Source organism: Haliaeetus albicilla, chromosome 8 (genome assembly GCF_947461875.1).
Source record: "Haliaeetus albicilla chromosome 8, bHalAlb1.1, whole genome shotgun sequence".
Classification (NCBI taxonomy): domain Eukaryota; kingdom Metazoa; phylum Chordata; class Aves; order Accipitriformes; family Accipitridae; genus Haliaeetus; species Haliaeetus albicilla.
This window is the reverse complement of record NC_091490.1, coordinates 34,359,829-34,374,349: the sequence shown is the minus strand read 5'-3', so window position 1 is coordinate 34,374,349 and position 14,521 is coordinate 34,359,829. Positions and strand designations below refer to the sequence as shown.

Genomic DNA, 14,521 nt, shown 5'->3' with positions numbered 1-14,521 from the left:
CCTCTCCACCATTGAACACCCGGCCTTACTTAAGGCTCTGCAAAGTGTTTGCACTACTGCTGAAGCCCTACCACTTCACATGCCCCGCTTCAGGCCTTAATCTGAAACCACGGAAAGAACAGTTGTGAAATACCAATATCAAACATTCCTCTCAAAAGCTGTTGAATAAGTTCTCCCCAAAGCAGGCTTCAGCTGCTCCCTTGATGTTTCCTAGTGTTTACTGTTGCTACGATACAATCGCCGCATTCACCCTCCCGGGGCCTCCAGCCTGCTTTACCTTATCAAGTTGGGACACAACCTCCCATAAGAGAGAATGCAAAACTGAGAGCTCTCTGCCCAGGTCGATGTAGCCCTCAAATCCAGGCATGTTTGAGATGGTATCTGGATTAGAGATCTCCACGAGAAAACGCTTCATTCCTCCCCACTCATGTTCCAAAAAGTCATTCATGAAGGCCATATACTCTTCCTTATTACCAAACCTGCAAGAAAGGGGAGGAGGGGAAACCCAGTCAATAACCTCCACAAAAAATACAGACTACAAGTGCTTATGGCCAAGTACTTAAATGCTTAACTTCAGACCTGCCTTCCTGAATATGTGGTCTGGGAGAAAAAAAAAAGGACAATTTAAGAGATTCACTGCTTTCTCGGACTTAATTAAATATTAGTAATTCACCATTCCTATTATAGTCAAGGGCTCAACACATCTCTCCCCCCTCCCTCCCACAGACACCCTTTCTCTTCTCCCCTTCTCTGCATCCCCTTCCCTGTAAGAGACATGCCATGCCCTTTTTATTATTCAGATGGGAATTTAGGAGGAAGAAAGGAGGAAAATCATGATCCTTGGTGGGAACAGGCTTTTTTTCTTTTGAAATAGCATACACACTGACATGCTAATGCATGGCTCTTCTTAGTTTTATACTGTGTCCCCTCTACTGAATTCAACACAGCCCAAATCTGCATGTGAAAAGGAGAATTTATCTAGCTCAACACTGAGGTGTCTCAAGGGGAACAGCGTTCACATATAAGTGAGAAGTTTCCTCCTTTTCTAAAGCTGACTTCAATTTAACAGAGAATCAGCTGCCTGCAAACATGACTACCAAGTGGGCCTCTGCTTGCTCCATAGTAACCTGCAGTGACTTGCACCCCTACAGGCACAGATTTTTTCAGTTTTATTGTCACCACCTACTTAGCAAAATTGGCGAGATTCTGAATGACTTTAGCAATAAGTGTGAGTGTGCGAGATGTCCGGTCATCAGGATACTCCTGCATGAGGCTAAAGAGACTGGGGGACATGATAGCAGGGCACAGGAAGCGGAGGAAGAGGGAGGCACTGATCAGGCGTTCACTGATGTCCTGCTTGCCCCTGCTCAGGCACTGCTGCTTCCAAGATGCAAATACCTCCTTCAGCTCACGAGGGAACACGCTGCAAAACAAGAAACCAGGAAATAAAATCACATGGGCGATGAGATGCAACAAGTTGAACTGGTGACCGATCACCTGAAATAATTATCTGTGAGAAAACATCATCGGCGCTTCCCCCCCTCCGCCCCCAGTTTTCTCTCTCTAGGCTAGGAAATGTCATTAGACATCTATTCTTAGACCCCCATTTAATCTGGCGATACTTAAGTAGTCTTTAAAGCATCCCTTGTTCATATATGTTAAGTGAAGCCATTTTCAGACACACTGATTTACAAGCTAAGAACTACTTATCCATCGCTATCCTGGAGCAAACAGGATGTTAGAATACTAAAACCAAACTGAACCAAACTGAACTCGTCTCCATAACTGAAATCTTTATTTTGCTTGTTAAGCTCTCTCAATATTTCGCATGTGCTTTGTTCTGAAGCAGAAGGCCCTTCTTTCACTACTACTCCTCAGAAACAGAGATTAATAGAAACCTCTCTCCCAGTGCTTCCTCCCCGTGATCCCCTATTCAATTCTACAATCTGAAGGGTCTGAAAGTCTTCTATAGACAGCAAAACTTTCAGCTTTTTATTCCAAGTTCAAGCTAAGCTGTTATCTTCTCACTTTATTCAGCCACAGCTCAGTATGTGTTCCTTTGGCAGCATATTTCAGCAGAATTTCCTGTCAGGTATGGTGTGTGGGACTGGAACCCCTCAATTTGGGCACAAGTTCCACCTGCAATATGGTGTCACACGTAGGAAGGCAGTGCGGAAAGGAAGCGAAGGCAGTCTCATAAGACAGATGGGTCTATGCTATTTCCCCATACAACTGCTGTTTTCTCATCTTCAGAGGAGGAATGGGTACCCTTCTAAGCAAATGACCTAATGGGGGAGAAAGGGAGGGAAGATGCCTCACCAGTAAGAATTGATAATCTTGCAGAAGGCCAGCTCACAACACATTTTCAGGTTGCTCTGATGATCTGTTAATTCACTGGATGAACATTTGCTGGGATCCACTTCACAGTTTTCATCTGACTCATACAAAGCCTTGATAAACTCCCCTGGACAAAGGGAAGAGGATGACAAACCAGAGTAGTTACATGAAAAGCCTCCTTGACACACCTTTAAAACCTGCTTATGTCTTTCCTTGGCAACTGCCTCTTCTGTTCCCCGTGTCTGCAATACAGCCTCCAGACACCAGATGTTGGGGACACGACTCCTCCCAGCTCTTTTGGAGCAGAGCACTTGGCGTACCAGATCAGACGGCTGGTGCTCTGATGCTTCAGCCTCCTGTGCCCTTGCTGCCCACAAATACAGATGCAATAACAGGATGGCTTTGCTTAAAACCCCTGCAGACACTTCACTTATAGCCTAAGGAATAGGATTTGACTTTGTATTCAAATTGTATTATCAACTATAAAACTATCCACAGTCTTAGAAATGAAGCTGTGCTATTTGTCTTCATAATTTCCCCAGGAAATGCACTTGACAATGCTATTTATTTTTATTATTTCTAAATTTACCTTTTTTTAAATTTTAAAAAGTGTCACCTTGCTCTTGAATAAGAGTAACATCTGAGTGCTAGCTAGATACTGCTAATTTTCTCAACCTCTTTTATCAACATCTTACAACATTTTTATAGCCTGCATCTTTCAAAATCCTTTGCATTTCTGTCATCCTTCTCTTACGGCATCACAACAGAAGCTGGACACTTACAAAACCACATGAAGTTTCCTTTGTTTGACATACTGGAATGACCTACTTACTAGTTTTCCTCCTATATATGCTGGCACACGAAGTGATTTTTAAATTGTTGTTCACTAGGAAAAACTCTTTTATTAATTCATTTAATGATTCAATGTCTTTTAAGTTCATCTCCTCAGATGATCTTGCTGGCTCCAAGCTAATGCCACAAGGCTTGTTTGTGCAAAAGGGTTTTGTTTTTTTTGTCTTTGTTTTCATAAAAACCCTTAAACACCTCCCAACCCCCCCTCCCCAAATCTCAAGTCAGCAGTGTTCTTGCAAGCAAAGCAGGCAGCACATTTTCTTAAGCTTTTTTTTTTGTTGGGGTCCAAAAAATTTCTGCTGAAGGCATCTAGACCACTTATTTGCAAAACTCTCGGCATCGCTTCTGTTGAGCCAATTCTGTTTTAAGTGTTGTTTACTGGATAATATTTTTTTTCCTTAAATACATTTGAAACTTACTCCTTATGGTCCACAAGACCCTGCCTTAATTATATATTAAGATGCTCTTTCAGATGTATTAAATAGCTAACACCAAGTGTAACGTTGTTAATCCTTTCAAAGAACATGGCATCTGAGCAAAATGACATTTAAAACTTGACAAAGAATTAGATTGGTATATTGTCATCAGCAACCTTGCCCTGAGCTACAAAAAAGCTGGATGACCTTAGGGGGATTTTCCATCTCTCATGTCTATGATTTACAATCTTATCGCTCAGCTCTAAATGATGTATTAGAAGTCATTAATTTTAGAATATTTTTATGTAATTACTGCACATTAAGGGCCTCACAGTCAAATGTAATATACTGGTCCCACAGCTGATCATTCAGTCTGCTGAAAAGCATAGCACAAAGTAATATGCTGCTCATTTCTCCCTACTAGGCAAGAGCCTAGGACTGTGACTTCTGCTGAGTGGTTCCACCCATGAGAATAAAACTACCAGAACAGGCTCGTTACACTTAAGAAATAGACAAAATGCATATAATCACAGATCTGACTATACTGACCCTTGGAGCACTAATTTAGCCAACTATCTCCTTGATGACTTGCCAGTGTCTGGGATTGCTGAGGACAAGCAAGATTGCTGGGAAAGCAAGCTGCCTTTTCTTTTTTTTTTTTGTGAAAGGATGTGGTGTGGGACTTGGCTTGGCCTGATCTTGTTTCTCTTGTATCAATTTCCAAAGCTTTCTTCATCTAAGAAACATCAGGGGGATGGGTGGCTCATTGTGCAATCCTGGATAACAAAGACTGTGTGGAGTGGTAAAAGCTAACTGTAGCGAGGCTGTGAGTTTCCTTGGAAGAGAGCATGCACGTTTTTGGTCCTCTTGATTGCAATATTAGTTGTGTGGACAGTAATTCCCACGGCAGTAGCTTATGACTATGGCAGAACCTTTTGGTGGAGAGGGGACAATAATACAATTATCAGAATCCACCCTGGCACGTAATCGTGGACATTAAGACCCCTCGGGGGGAATGGAGTACGATATCACAGGTCGGCCTGGCAGTTTTAATGAGGTGGTGAATAAAGAGCACGTTGGATAAACACAGGCAGGAGGCTCCTTAGATAGTCTGCATCTTGATCTCCTGCCCTGTGCTGCTCAGTAGTCTTGCAGCCTCATCCCCTCCAGCCATATTTGTCTTAGGATTTTTGTTGGGGCAAGGTACCGCTTTAAAAGGTTAACACAAATGTTTATGAATGAATTGCTCATGGCAAATGTAAGGGCTGAGCAAGTCCAAGGGCCGCTGTGGAACGTGTCAGCATTACCAATAGTTGCAGCTGAAGCATCTGTAAATGAATTTTCTTGTACTACCTGCATTCAACCCAAGCACTAGGGTGGGCATCTCACACTTAACACTTGTTAACACCATAGCTAATATTTGCTGTAAACTACAACAGCAAGTGAAAGAGACTGACTGAAGATGACCCAGCAATACACACTTGTGAATGAGAACTTTGGTTATACTCTGGGTTATCTGGTTGACATCTAACGCCCTAGGTGGCGGCACTTCAGCCTGAAGTGAGTGCAGGAGCTTCTTTAGCATAAAAGGAGGTTAGTGAAATATATACTTCACATTCATAACCCTTTCTGAAACCTCCACCTAATTGTATTGCATGTGATACCAGATTCACTCCTGACACCACAACACAAGGTATTGGTCTCGCTTTCCACTGTTAAACTATGTGTCAGAATCCCTTTTTTAAGCCTGTTTGTGTATCAGATGGAACAATCACTGTTGGCCAGAAATACAACATGGTGATACAAACTTTAAGAGGGACTCAGCTATATCAAATCAAGTTTGCCTTGCCTTGGGTGTTACTTCTGCATGCACTGAAGAGCATCTTCCTCTGTGTGGAGGAAGGGCGTCAAGAGTAAGACAGCATGTATTTTGCTATCTGAATACTAGACACCCTGGCTGAGTGCTGAGGAAGTTCCTTCCCATCCCACGTTGCTACGTGCACGAGGCTTCAGTCATGTTGCAGACAGTTCAGGGTTAGCACTTGCAATGCAAACAGGTGACAGACAGGCACTTTCTTACCTAGTGCATCGTGAAGATACTTCTGCCCTACCAACTTCAGGTATTCCTCAATAGCTTTGGTAGCAAGTGTGTTCTCCCTGAAGATCAAGACATCATGCTCCCCACAACGATCTACCTCAGACATCACCAAATCCGTCAAGAAGTCCTGAAGAAAAAGGTCAAGTGGCAAGAGGTTATTTTAACCAGACTCAGTCATGCCGGGCTAACTGCAGAAGCCGAGAAGGAAGGATAAACAGAGGATCCAGAGGATTATTGAAATAATTGCTCAGCTTGGGACAAGGGATGCAGATGCTACATGTAGTATGGGCAAAGGAAATAGCTAAGGCTCCTCTTGGGTTTATTATACTTATAAAATGATATAGATCACAAATTATAAAGGGAGAAGCAAAAGTCTCTCAAAGAAAACCTTTACAGCCAAGCTTGTGTTTCAGATCCTGAACAGAAACCCTCACCAGTTTATCAGTGGCTTTGTCTGCTGAAGGAAACTGTGATATTATATTTATCTTTTAATACTGAATATTGCATACAAACTTGGATTTAAAAATCCAAAATGGAAGTTAGGCACAAGCACTTACAGCTTGGTGAAATTTAAATACAAAGAATGGCTTATATAAATTAAATTCACAAACCAAAAGTGGTTCAGGATTTGGGAAAAAAGTTAACATACTTGCTGTGGATCTATATGGCTTAACTTGAACTGTATTCAAATGCCCAGGCAGGAACTATCAGCAAGTCTTGATACAGTGAGTAACCACTTGATATAGGGTCTAATTCTACAGTAATACTTATTTCCTGAAGTGATAACTTTATGTGAGTCAAGGACACTCAGCATTTCACAAGAAATACTTGGTATTTTGCAAGATCCAATTTCAGCCACTGTAAAGTTCTCCAGGAGAGGAAGCATATTTCTCCGTTTTTTTGGTTTTTTTTTAAACTGTTCCAAAAAAAAAGAACGCCCAAAAACCAAAACACCACCCTGAATTAGGGCTGAGTGATAACTGTGACTTGCTGGTTCTGCTGCAAACAGCATCCTCCTCCAAACAGTACAGAGTGCTGTAGTAAGGTTTTATAACCCCATTAACTATAGAAGCCATAACGCACTACTAGCATATGAATATAAAATATGCGGAACAAATTATATATGATAAATATAGATCAAAAATACATTTAGTGCTCTTGGTTTTCAATCCACTACTGCTGTTTCTCTTCAGCAAAATCTGAGAGAATTATTTTCACCTGGTGCAAACTGGGAACATCCAGCTGCATCACCACCAACAAAGTGTGAACTGGAAACGTACCCTCTTTGCAGCTTTAGGTTACGGCAGCCTAAGCTGCTCAATGCTTCCAGTAAATGGAGGTTCAAACGTTCAGGTACTAGGAAGGCAAACTCATAACAATAATTTATCTACCTGTTGCAGCTAGCACTGCAGGAATCCAGACCCTGCTTTCCAGCAGGATTTCAACACAAGCCTACAGGAGCTACCCCAGCTACCAGCTTCTCTTGGTCAGACAAACAGCTTGGTAAGGAATGAGTTCCTATCACACACTGTCACAGAGCACCAGCCTTTCAGAGACGTATGTCAAGGGGAGGACAGTAGAAAGTGGCGTATGATTACGCAAACACAGAAGGACCTTTTTGGAGCAGGTAAATTAGGCTGTCCCTTGGATGTTACTTACGGCCATCCTTCTACATCTCCAACCCTCTAACTTGTGTTTGGTCGTGCTTAACTTACTCAAGCTGGCATTACTGGAAGAAGCTGGCTGCAGCCTGGCACTACTCACACACCCACTTGGCAGGCAGCATCCAGATAAATCAATGCTTGTTAATGCCTCTCAGAATTTCCCAAGACCTACAGGATATTCTCCTACAATCTATTCCAAGAAATTGAGGCTCACTCCAATTTCTGCCTCACAGAGAACCATCAGTGTGCACCCAGAAGTCCTAATAACATCCTTGGGGCAGGCAGGATCACCTGTAGAGATTCATCAAATGGCTCTTCAAATGCTGACCAAGTCAATGTTACCATTGATTAGCTGACTTAGCACTGAATCATCAATGGCACCCTGCCGCTCATTGTATCAGACACTTATTTATAGAAGTAATTCTCCAGTTTACTAATCTATTGCTTACTTATTTTTTATCCTGTATCATGATTTTAGAAATACAGAAAAGGTTCCTGAACACTCAAGTGCAGGCCTTAACTTTTCAGAAGAACATGAAGTTACGTAGTCCTCCTGCTTATACTTTGCACCCAGTGTCTTTAATCCTTGTATCAGCGCTTGTTGGTATCATGCCTATCTACATGCCTTCCCGGTAGACGCAATTGCCCAAATCTTTTCAAGTATTTTTGAGGCCCTTTTCTCAGCCTTACCCCATCAGGCACCTTCTGCTGCTGCTTCTGGACATGCCAGCCCAGGCTTCCTACTTTCTAGCTGAAAAGATACCACGTATCAGCAGCGAGAGGGAGTCCTTTTGATAGAAGCCGCCTGTTCTTACCTTAGCTCTCCCAGTGCTCTGAAGAATGTGCACCAAAGCACAGGCCATCTCTTCCTTATTCCTTACGCTGATCACAGGTTCCAGCACAGAGCACAGCATAGTGTAGTTGCTGGTAACAAACTCTGCAAATTCTTTGTATTGCTCCATGGGCAAGATGGTGATGGTCTGATAACGGGACTTTATCCGAATTGAAGGTCCCCCCGATTTCCCTTTGTTGGGTGTGGGCGTGCTGACTGGGTACCATTTTTCCACAAACTGGCGACCGGTTACAGTGGCCATGGGAATGTTGACCAGGCCTACATAATTGTTCTTGTCCTTTTTCTTCTTCTTCTCCACATCCTTGTAGATGTGAACTGTGATGCTGTGAAGAGGTGGGAGACCGTAGAACTCAAAGTGCTCTCCCCAGAAAATGTTATCTGCTTTTGTTTTGCTAGTGGTGCGGGCAAAAAGAGTGTCATCAAGGCACAGCTCACAGAAGTATTTCTTCTTGGGGGCCAGGTCCTTTGCCTCAATGATCCAGAGACGGAGTACATTTTCAGCTCGACGGCAGTTGTCCTGTGCAGAAGAAAGCTCTGAATCAGCTTTGATTCAAAATCCCTAAAAATTTAGTATTCTGTCTTCTAAAGCAGCAGTGAAGGGCTGCCTTTTGTGTCCAAGGTAAGGACAGAGTCAGAATTCAGAATCAGATTCTCTGATCTTCAGAGAATCAGAATCTCTAGAAAATCAGACATTTTCTAAAATAGAAGAAAAGGGCTGTCTTTTGTATGTCAAAGGTGGGGACTAGAACATTTTTCTTCTCAAAAAGCTGTACTTGAAATGGGTTAGAAAACAAACACTCTGCACAGGAGCCCCTCAAAAGCTGCTAGACTGGTGTGGCACGCTGCATTGTTTACTCTTGTGAATAACTCCAAGAGCACTGTTAGCCTGTCCCTCGAAGGTGGTATGCCAACTATGGAGGTGACATGCGATATTTCCAGCTGATCAGTAACTTGACTCCCCTTCTCAGTCTGGTTCAAATTCTGGGCTTTTTTTTGTTGGTTCCCCCCATCCCCCAAACTGTGCCCCCACAGTAAAACGTGAAACCTACGAAGCCATGTCCCATTCTTCTGAGGTGCACGGTATCAGAAATCCAGTGTGAAACATGATAAGCAGGCACTGGGGCAGGGATCAGGAAGCATGCCGACATGTATTTGTTCATTAAAGGTTTGACCTACTGCACTCACTAGAATAGTACACAGCAGCTTTTGATAACACTGATGAGCAGACTTCTCCCCAGACTAAATTAATTGAGGATCCATCTGTGGGAAGCCCTGGTACGCTGGACTAAAATCCAATCATACCACCTCCATTCCCCTGCTAATCTTATTTCCACGGTTTCTATTACCTTATTCGGCTGTACTGTTCTGCGTAGGTTTTCCATCCACTTGTCCCTCTCTGCTGCAGAGGAACAACTGAAACATTTACTGCCACTGGAGTAGGTTACCTGGAACATAAAAACAACAGGCTGAGTCCAGGCAAGCCTAGGAGACATGTAAGAGGCTGCAAAAAGCAAGGAAGAAGATAAGCAATGCTTAAGCAACAAAGTAAACACAAAAAAGGCAGGAAAACAATATGGGACCCTAGAAGGCAGACAGGTTAAAAGGGCCACAAAATGTAGAGAGGAAAAAAAAAAGTCAGTTCAAATTAATAAAAAACTAAAGAAACATATGAGGAGCACCAGAGGCTCCTCTTAAACACTTTTAAACAAAGCTTTAATCAACTAGTTAATTTATTTTTTTTAAAACACTTAATTGATCCATAGCAATTAAATGCTTGCAGTTTTCCCCGTTAAGTCCTAGAGGCAGATGATTTGGTTACTAACAGCGTAAAGACAAACAGAACTAACAATGTATTAAAATAAGGCAAAACACACTGGAAATGGTGTTTTCAGTAAATAAAAAATATTTCCAAGACTCCAATATATACAGCAACACTCTAAAACAAACCAAAGGAGTTGTGCTCTGATCCGGCCCTGACACGATGCCATACACAACTCTGCTTCATGCAGGACGGAACCACCTCGGTTTCTTTCACTTTTACGTGGCCTGACAAGCTTCATTTACTCTTTCCATTCATTTGTGCATACAATTAAAAAGCAGTTTGAGGCAACAGCCTCAGAGCTAAGTTGTTGCCAGTTTTTTCACTCAACTCCCAAACCTAAGCAAGCTGGAAAGTGCTTCCAACCAGAAGAATGAGACTGACGCGAACAGGAACAGTTCCTGGATACATCCCGAGGGAGATGGGCCCCATACGCTGGTTTTCTGCCAGAGCAGTTTTCCAGGTTGTAAACAGATCTTTGTTCCAGAAGTTTAGACACATTTGACTAATCCTGCTGAAGACAGACTGTCAACCGTCCCTGCCATGACAGATGATGATGGCCTTAGATGCATGTAAATAGCACACATGAATACGCTGTTGGTCCTGCAAGGTAAGGACTGTGCTCACACAAACAGCCTGTTCGTGAAGCAAAGCTAGGAGCCACATAGTGCTGTGCTGCAGCCTGTGCTGAAAAAGCAAGAGGATCTTTGCATCCTGCTCCATGGTGCAACGGACACATCCGCAGTTACTGAAGATTCTCCTTCAGCAACTGGCAAACGGGCTGAGCTAATGGAAGGGGGCTCTGACTGGAAATCACATTTCTCAATTATGGTGTATTTTCTAAATTTAATTTTAGGTAAATTTGGAGAGGATGAATACACAGCTTATGAACAATAGTATGTTTCAACCATACGTTTGCATGCAAACTACAAATGCTTAGATATTTATCAAATTAAAGAGATTTTTCAATTAGAAGACACAGTAATTGAAAAAGATTTCTCCCATTGAGTGAGTGATGCCATTAGCCTCAAGGACTTTAAAATCACATGCTGGTTAGATGGCCCCCACCCAAACCTCAGGATAGCAGCAGCTGCTGATTTGATCTCAAATTACAAAGTCACAGAACAGCATACTGCAAGGGTTCAAACCAACTGACAGCATATAATCGGCTGTGTGCTTGGAGAGCGTTCTTTACCTCAAAGCAGAAGTCTTGTCCAAGGATGCTGCTGTGAAGTGGTTTGACAAAGACTTTTTCTTCTGACCCAAGATCCAGGGCCTCCACGGCGCTGCCTGGGCTCAGTAAAGACTCATGGGAACGGGACTCTTTCAGCTTTGGCAATCCACGAGACCTGTAGGTGAACAAGGGGGAAAGGAAACTTTATTTTTTCTCACAATTACCAAAAGAGAGTTGGCAAGATCCCAGAGAAAGCTGCAACTTGTTGGTGTTTATTCAGAACAACTTCGACAATTAGTCTGTAAACCTTATGAAAATAACATTAGCCCAGTAATCCCAGACTCCTAAGGAAATATCCACCTACACAAGCCTAGGAAGTCCATTCCCACTGATCTAGAAATTGTAGCTGCTAAGCCATCAGTGAAAGAACAACAGCAAAACAAGAAGTTCAGAACTTAACTGCTGAAATTTAAAGAAAACCCATAGATAGGTTTGGCTATATTACTGAAAATATTTACAACTATCTGGATCACTAGATAAATGTTGTGTATTAACAGCAAAAAGCACACCAATCTCTAAATCTCTAAATCAATGCAGAATGATAGCTACTGTCATTAGAGCAGATGACCCCCCCAATACACTTGATTTTTCTTAATATACAAGGCTTTTATACTAAAGTCAAATATGCAAATTATTTCCCACTTCACAATGCTCAAATCAGTTACCTACATTTAAATTTTGCATTTTCTTCTTCAGCTGCTTCTTCCAGTTTTAACAGTTTCCAATTTTTTTGATACCTCCATTCTCTTCTAACTTCCCCTCACTAACACGTACTGCTTCTCTTTTTCAGTTGACTGTCCTGTAAATCCCTGAGCTCTACCAGAGCTGGCACCTCCCAAATTCTCAGTACCTTTTTATCAAGGCAGTCTTCTCTTTGCCCCCACCAGTTCCTGAATACTTCTCAAAGACATATCTCTCCCTCCACTATGCTGTAGCTTTTTGCAAACAACAGCAACATTATAAAATGTGCTCTAACGCTTTCTGAATTCTCCCAATTTGATTTAATGCAACATATGTGCATAGCAGGGAGCTCTGCTGTCAAACAGCACTATAAAACGTGCTCAATTTATAGGTGACAGTGGTTTCATCTGTGCTTCTAACTCTAAACTGACACCTGGACTACAAGCTTCTGCAATGAAATCATATGATACTTTAGGCACAACTAGCATTTCTGCTTCAAAAGGTAAACACTATGTGCACACGCATCTTATTTTTCCTCTAGCTGGAACTCAGTCAAAGCCTTCACAGACGACCAACAAGGAGGAAGAGCACAGAGTCACAGCTTAGCAGAAAAGGAGTTGTTTACCTGGCAGGTCTAGATTTTGTTAAGATACTGAAGCTTGTGCTGGTCCCTATGTCTGTTCAGTGATCCATGAAAGTACGTCCATAAATATGGCTGCACATCCAGCAAGTGTGACTGAGCACAAAGAACAGATGTGAAAGTAGAAAGGCATCAGTTGTCTACACATTACGCAGACAAAAGCAATGCTCTGAAACTATGCTTCCTCACCTGTGTTTGTCCTCACAGTATTTCCTTTTATTCAATTCCCAGTAGCAAGGCTCAGTATCAAATGGAAAATGTTTAAAAAATGTATTTATGGAAGAGTGAAAAGCACAGCTAACTCTAACAGCTTCCTTAATTTTGAAAAATAAATAATTTCTATTTACTTCCCTCTCATATCTTATACAAAGAAATCCTCATATTTTGTAACCTTAGCAAAATCAAATTCCTCCTACCCTTGAGCAATTCTATGGCAAAACAGAGAGGGGGAAAAAAAAAAACCCCAACCCCCAAAACACTTGGAAAAGGTATCTTCAGTACTTCTAAGGCTGCTTAACAAAAACTTGGGTATCACGAAATATACATGTAAAGCAACAAGCAGAGTTCATCTGACTGCTCGTTTGTACAAAATGAAACGCTGAAGGTATTCTAGTAGATTCATGTACGATAAGATTTATTAAACAGTAAGGGAGAACTTTGTTCCCATTTAATATATTGAATGACCTAAGTGCAGGCAGCAAAAACCTTTCATCAGAGGGATATTACAAAGACACTGATTTCAAATGCAAAACAGCAGCACTGGTACAAATGCGTTGGCTGCCCTGTGCATGCTTTGTTATAACAGGTTACAGCAGCAGCTGAACCAACGCAAACCTAAAACCTCAGCCATGTATAATTGAACGCTTGCTGCAGTTAAGGTAGGGCAAGTCTAAAATAAACACACCACAATAAACCACTTTAATATCATCTCTGCAAAATCCTCTCTAATTTCTCCTCCCAAGAAAGCACTGCTGAGGTCACTTGGCTTCCATCCCTGTCCCAAACTCTCAGCAATTCCAGTCCTAACAAAATACTTCGGTGCATGATGCAGGGGAGCTGGCTGAGAGCCTCCAGCCAAGTCCTGCCTTAGCTCCTTGTCAGAGAAGGAAAGCATGGAGTGGTCACAAAGAGGGAGAAGAGGAGGGAAAGAAAAATAATTACCAAATAAAGGAGAAAGAAAAACAGATTTTACAAATCCCAGTTAAGTGGAGGCTGCACTTGGAGTAAGACAAATCAAGCACACCTACATGAAACAATTGTACAACCACTTAGCAGTGCATCCCCAAATCATAGCGGTGCCACATGTCACAGCCCTTCCTTTCAAACTTCGTTCTCTGGGCTACATCTCAGACAATAAATCCTGCCGGGCGAGGAAGAAAGGCACAAAAATCCAGGAGGAGTTCTTCCTCAGGCCTTAGGTTACAAGTTTCAGACGAGCATCGTGCCAGGCAGATACGCTGAGGCAAGAAGAAAAGTCACAGCCGCACCAGTAAAGAAATCTCTCTTCTCGTCGGCTGTGCTCTCACCCGGCCCCGTGGGTGACACGAAGAGGCTCCTGGGTGTGTGTTGCCATGGTGCAGCCTCCTGTAAGGAGATTAGGGGGGGGCTGGCAGCCGGGAGAGGCAGCAAGCTCGGGGAGGCTGCTCTGCAGAGGTAGGAGAGGTGACCTTTCCAGAAAGAAAGAAGTGCTTCCTCTTCCTTTCCTACAACGAGTTTAATGAGACCTGGACAGTTAAAGACAGTGGGAGAGAGTGAGGCATCTTCCAAGAATGCCTCCCAACAGCCTCTGGGGACAGGGCAGGAAGAAAGGCAGGTACACACAGCAATTGTACTCCATGCCTCCACATCCCACCTTGCAAGTTAAATCTTTTAGTAGCATCTGTTCTGCTTCATTGCTCTTCTAACTAGTTAGCTTTGAACAGTTTGT

General features: G+C 42.5%; 1 protein-coding gene across 12 annotated transcripts in view; it reads right to left on the bottom strand.

Moving 5' to 3' along the window:
- RASAL2 (RAS protein activator like 2) overlaps positions 1-14,521 on the bottom strand; it is a 202,963-nt gene that overhangs the window by 31,847 nt on the left and 156,595 nt on the right. For all 12 annotated transcript variants that reach the window (XM_069789664.1, XM_069789665.1, XM_069789666.1 and 9 more), the window contains 7 exons: positions 11,235-11,388; positions 9,567-9,665; positions 8,183-8,737; positions 5,686-5,830; positions 2,320-2,464; positions 1,187-1,423; positions 278-479 (listed from right to left, as the gene is read on the bottom strand). In XM_069789664.1, coding sequence (XP_069645765.1) covers positions 278-479; positions 1,187-1,423; positions 2,320-2,464; positions 5,686-5,830; positions 8,183-8,737; positions 9,567-9,665; positions 11,235-11,388 — 1,537 coding nt within the window. The remainder of the gene's footprint in view (positions 1-277; positions 480-1,186; positions 1,424-2,319; positions 2,465-5,685; positions 5,831-8,182; positions 8,738-9,566; positions 9,666-11,234; positions 11,389-14,521) is intronic.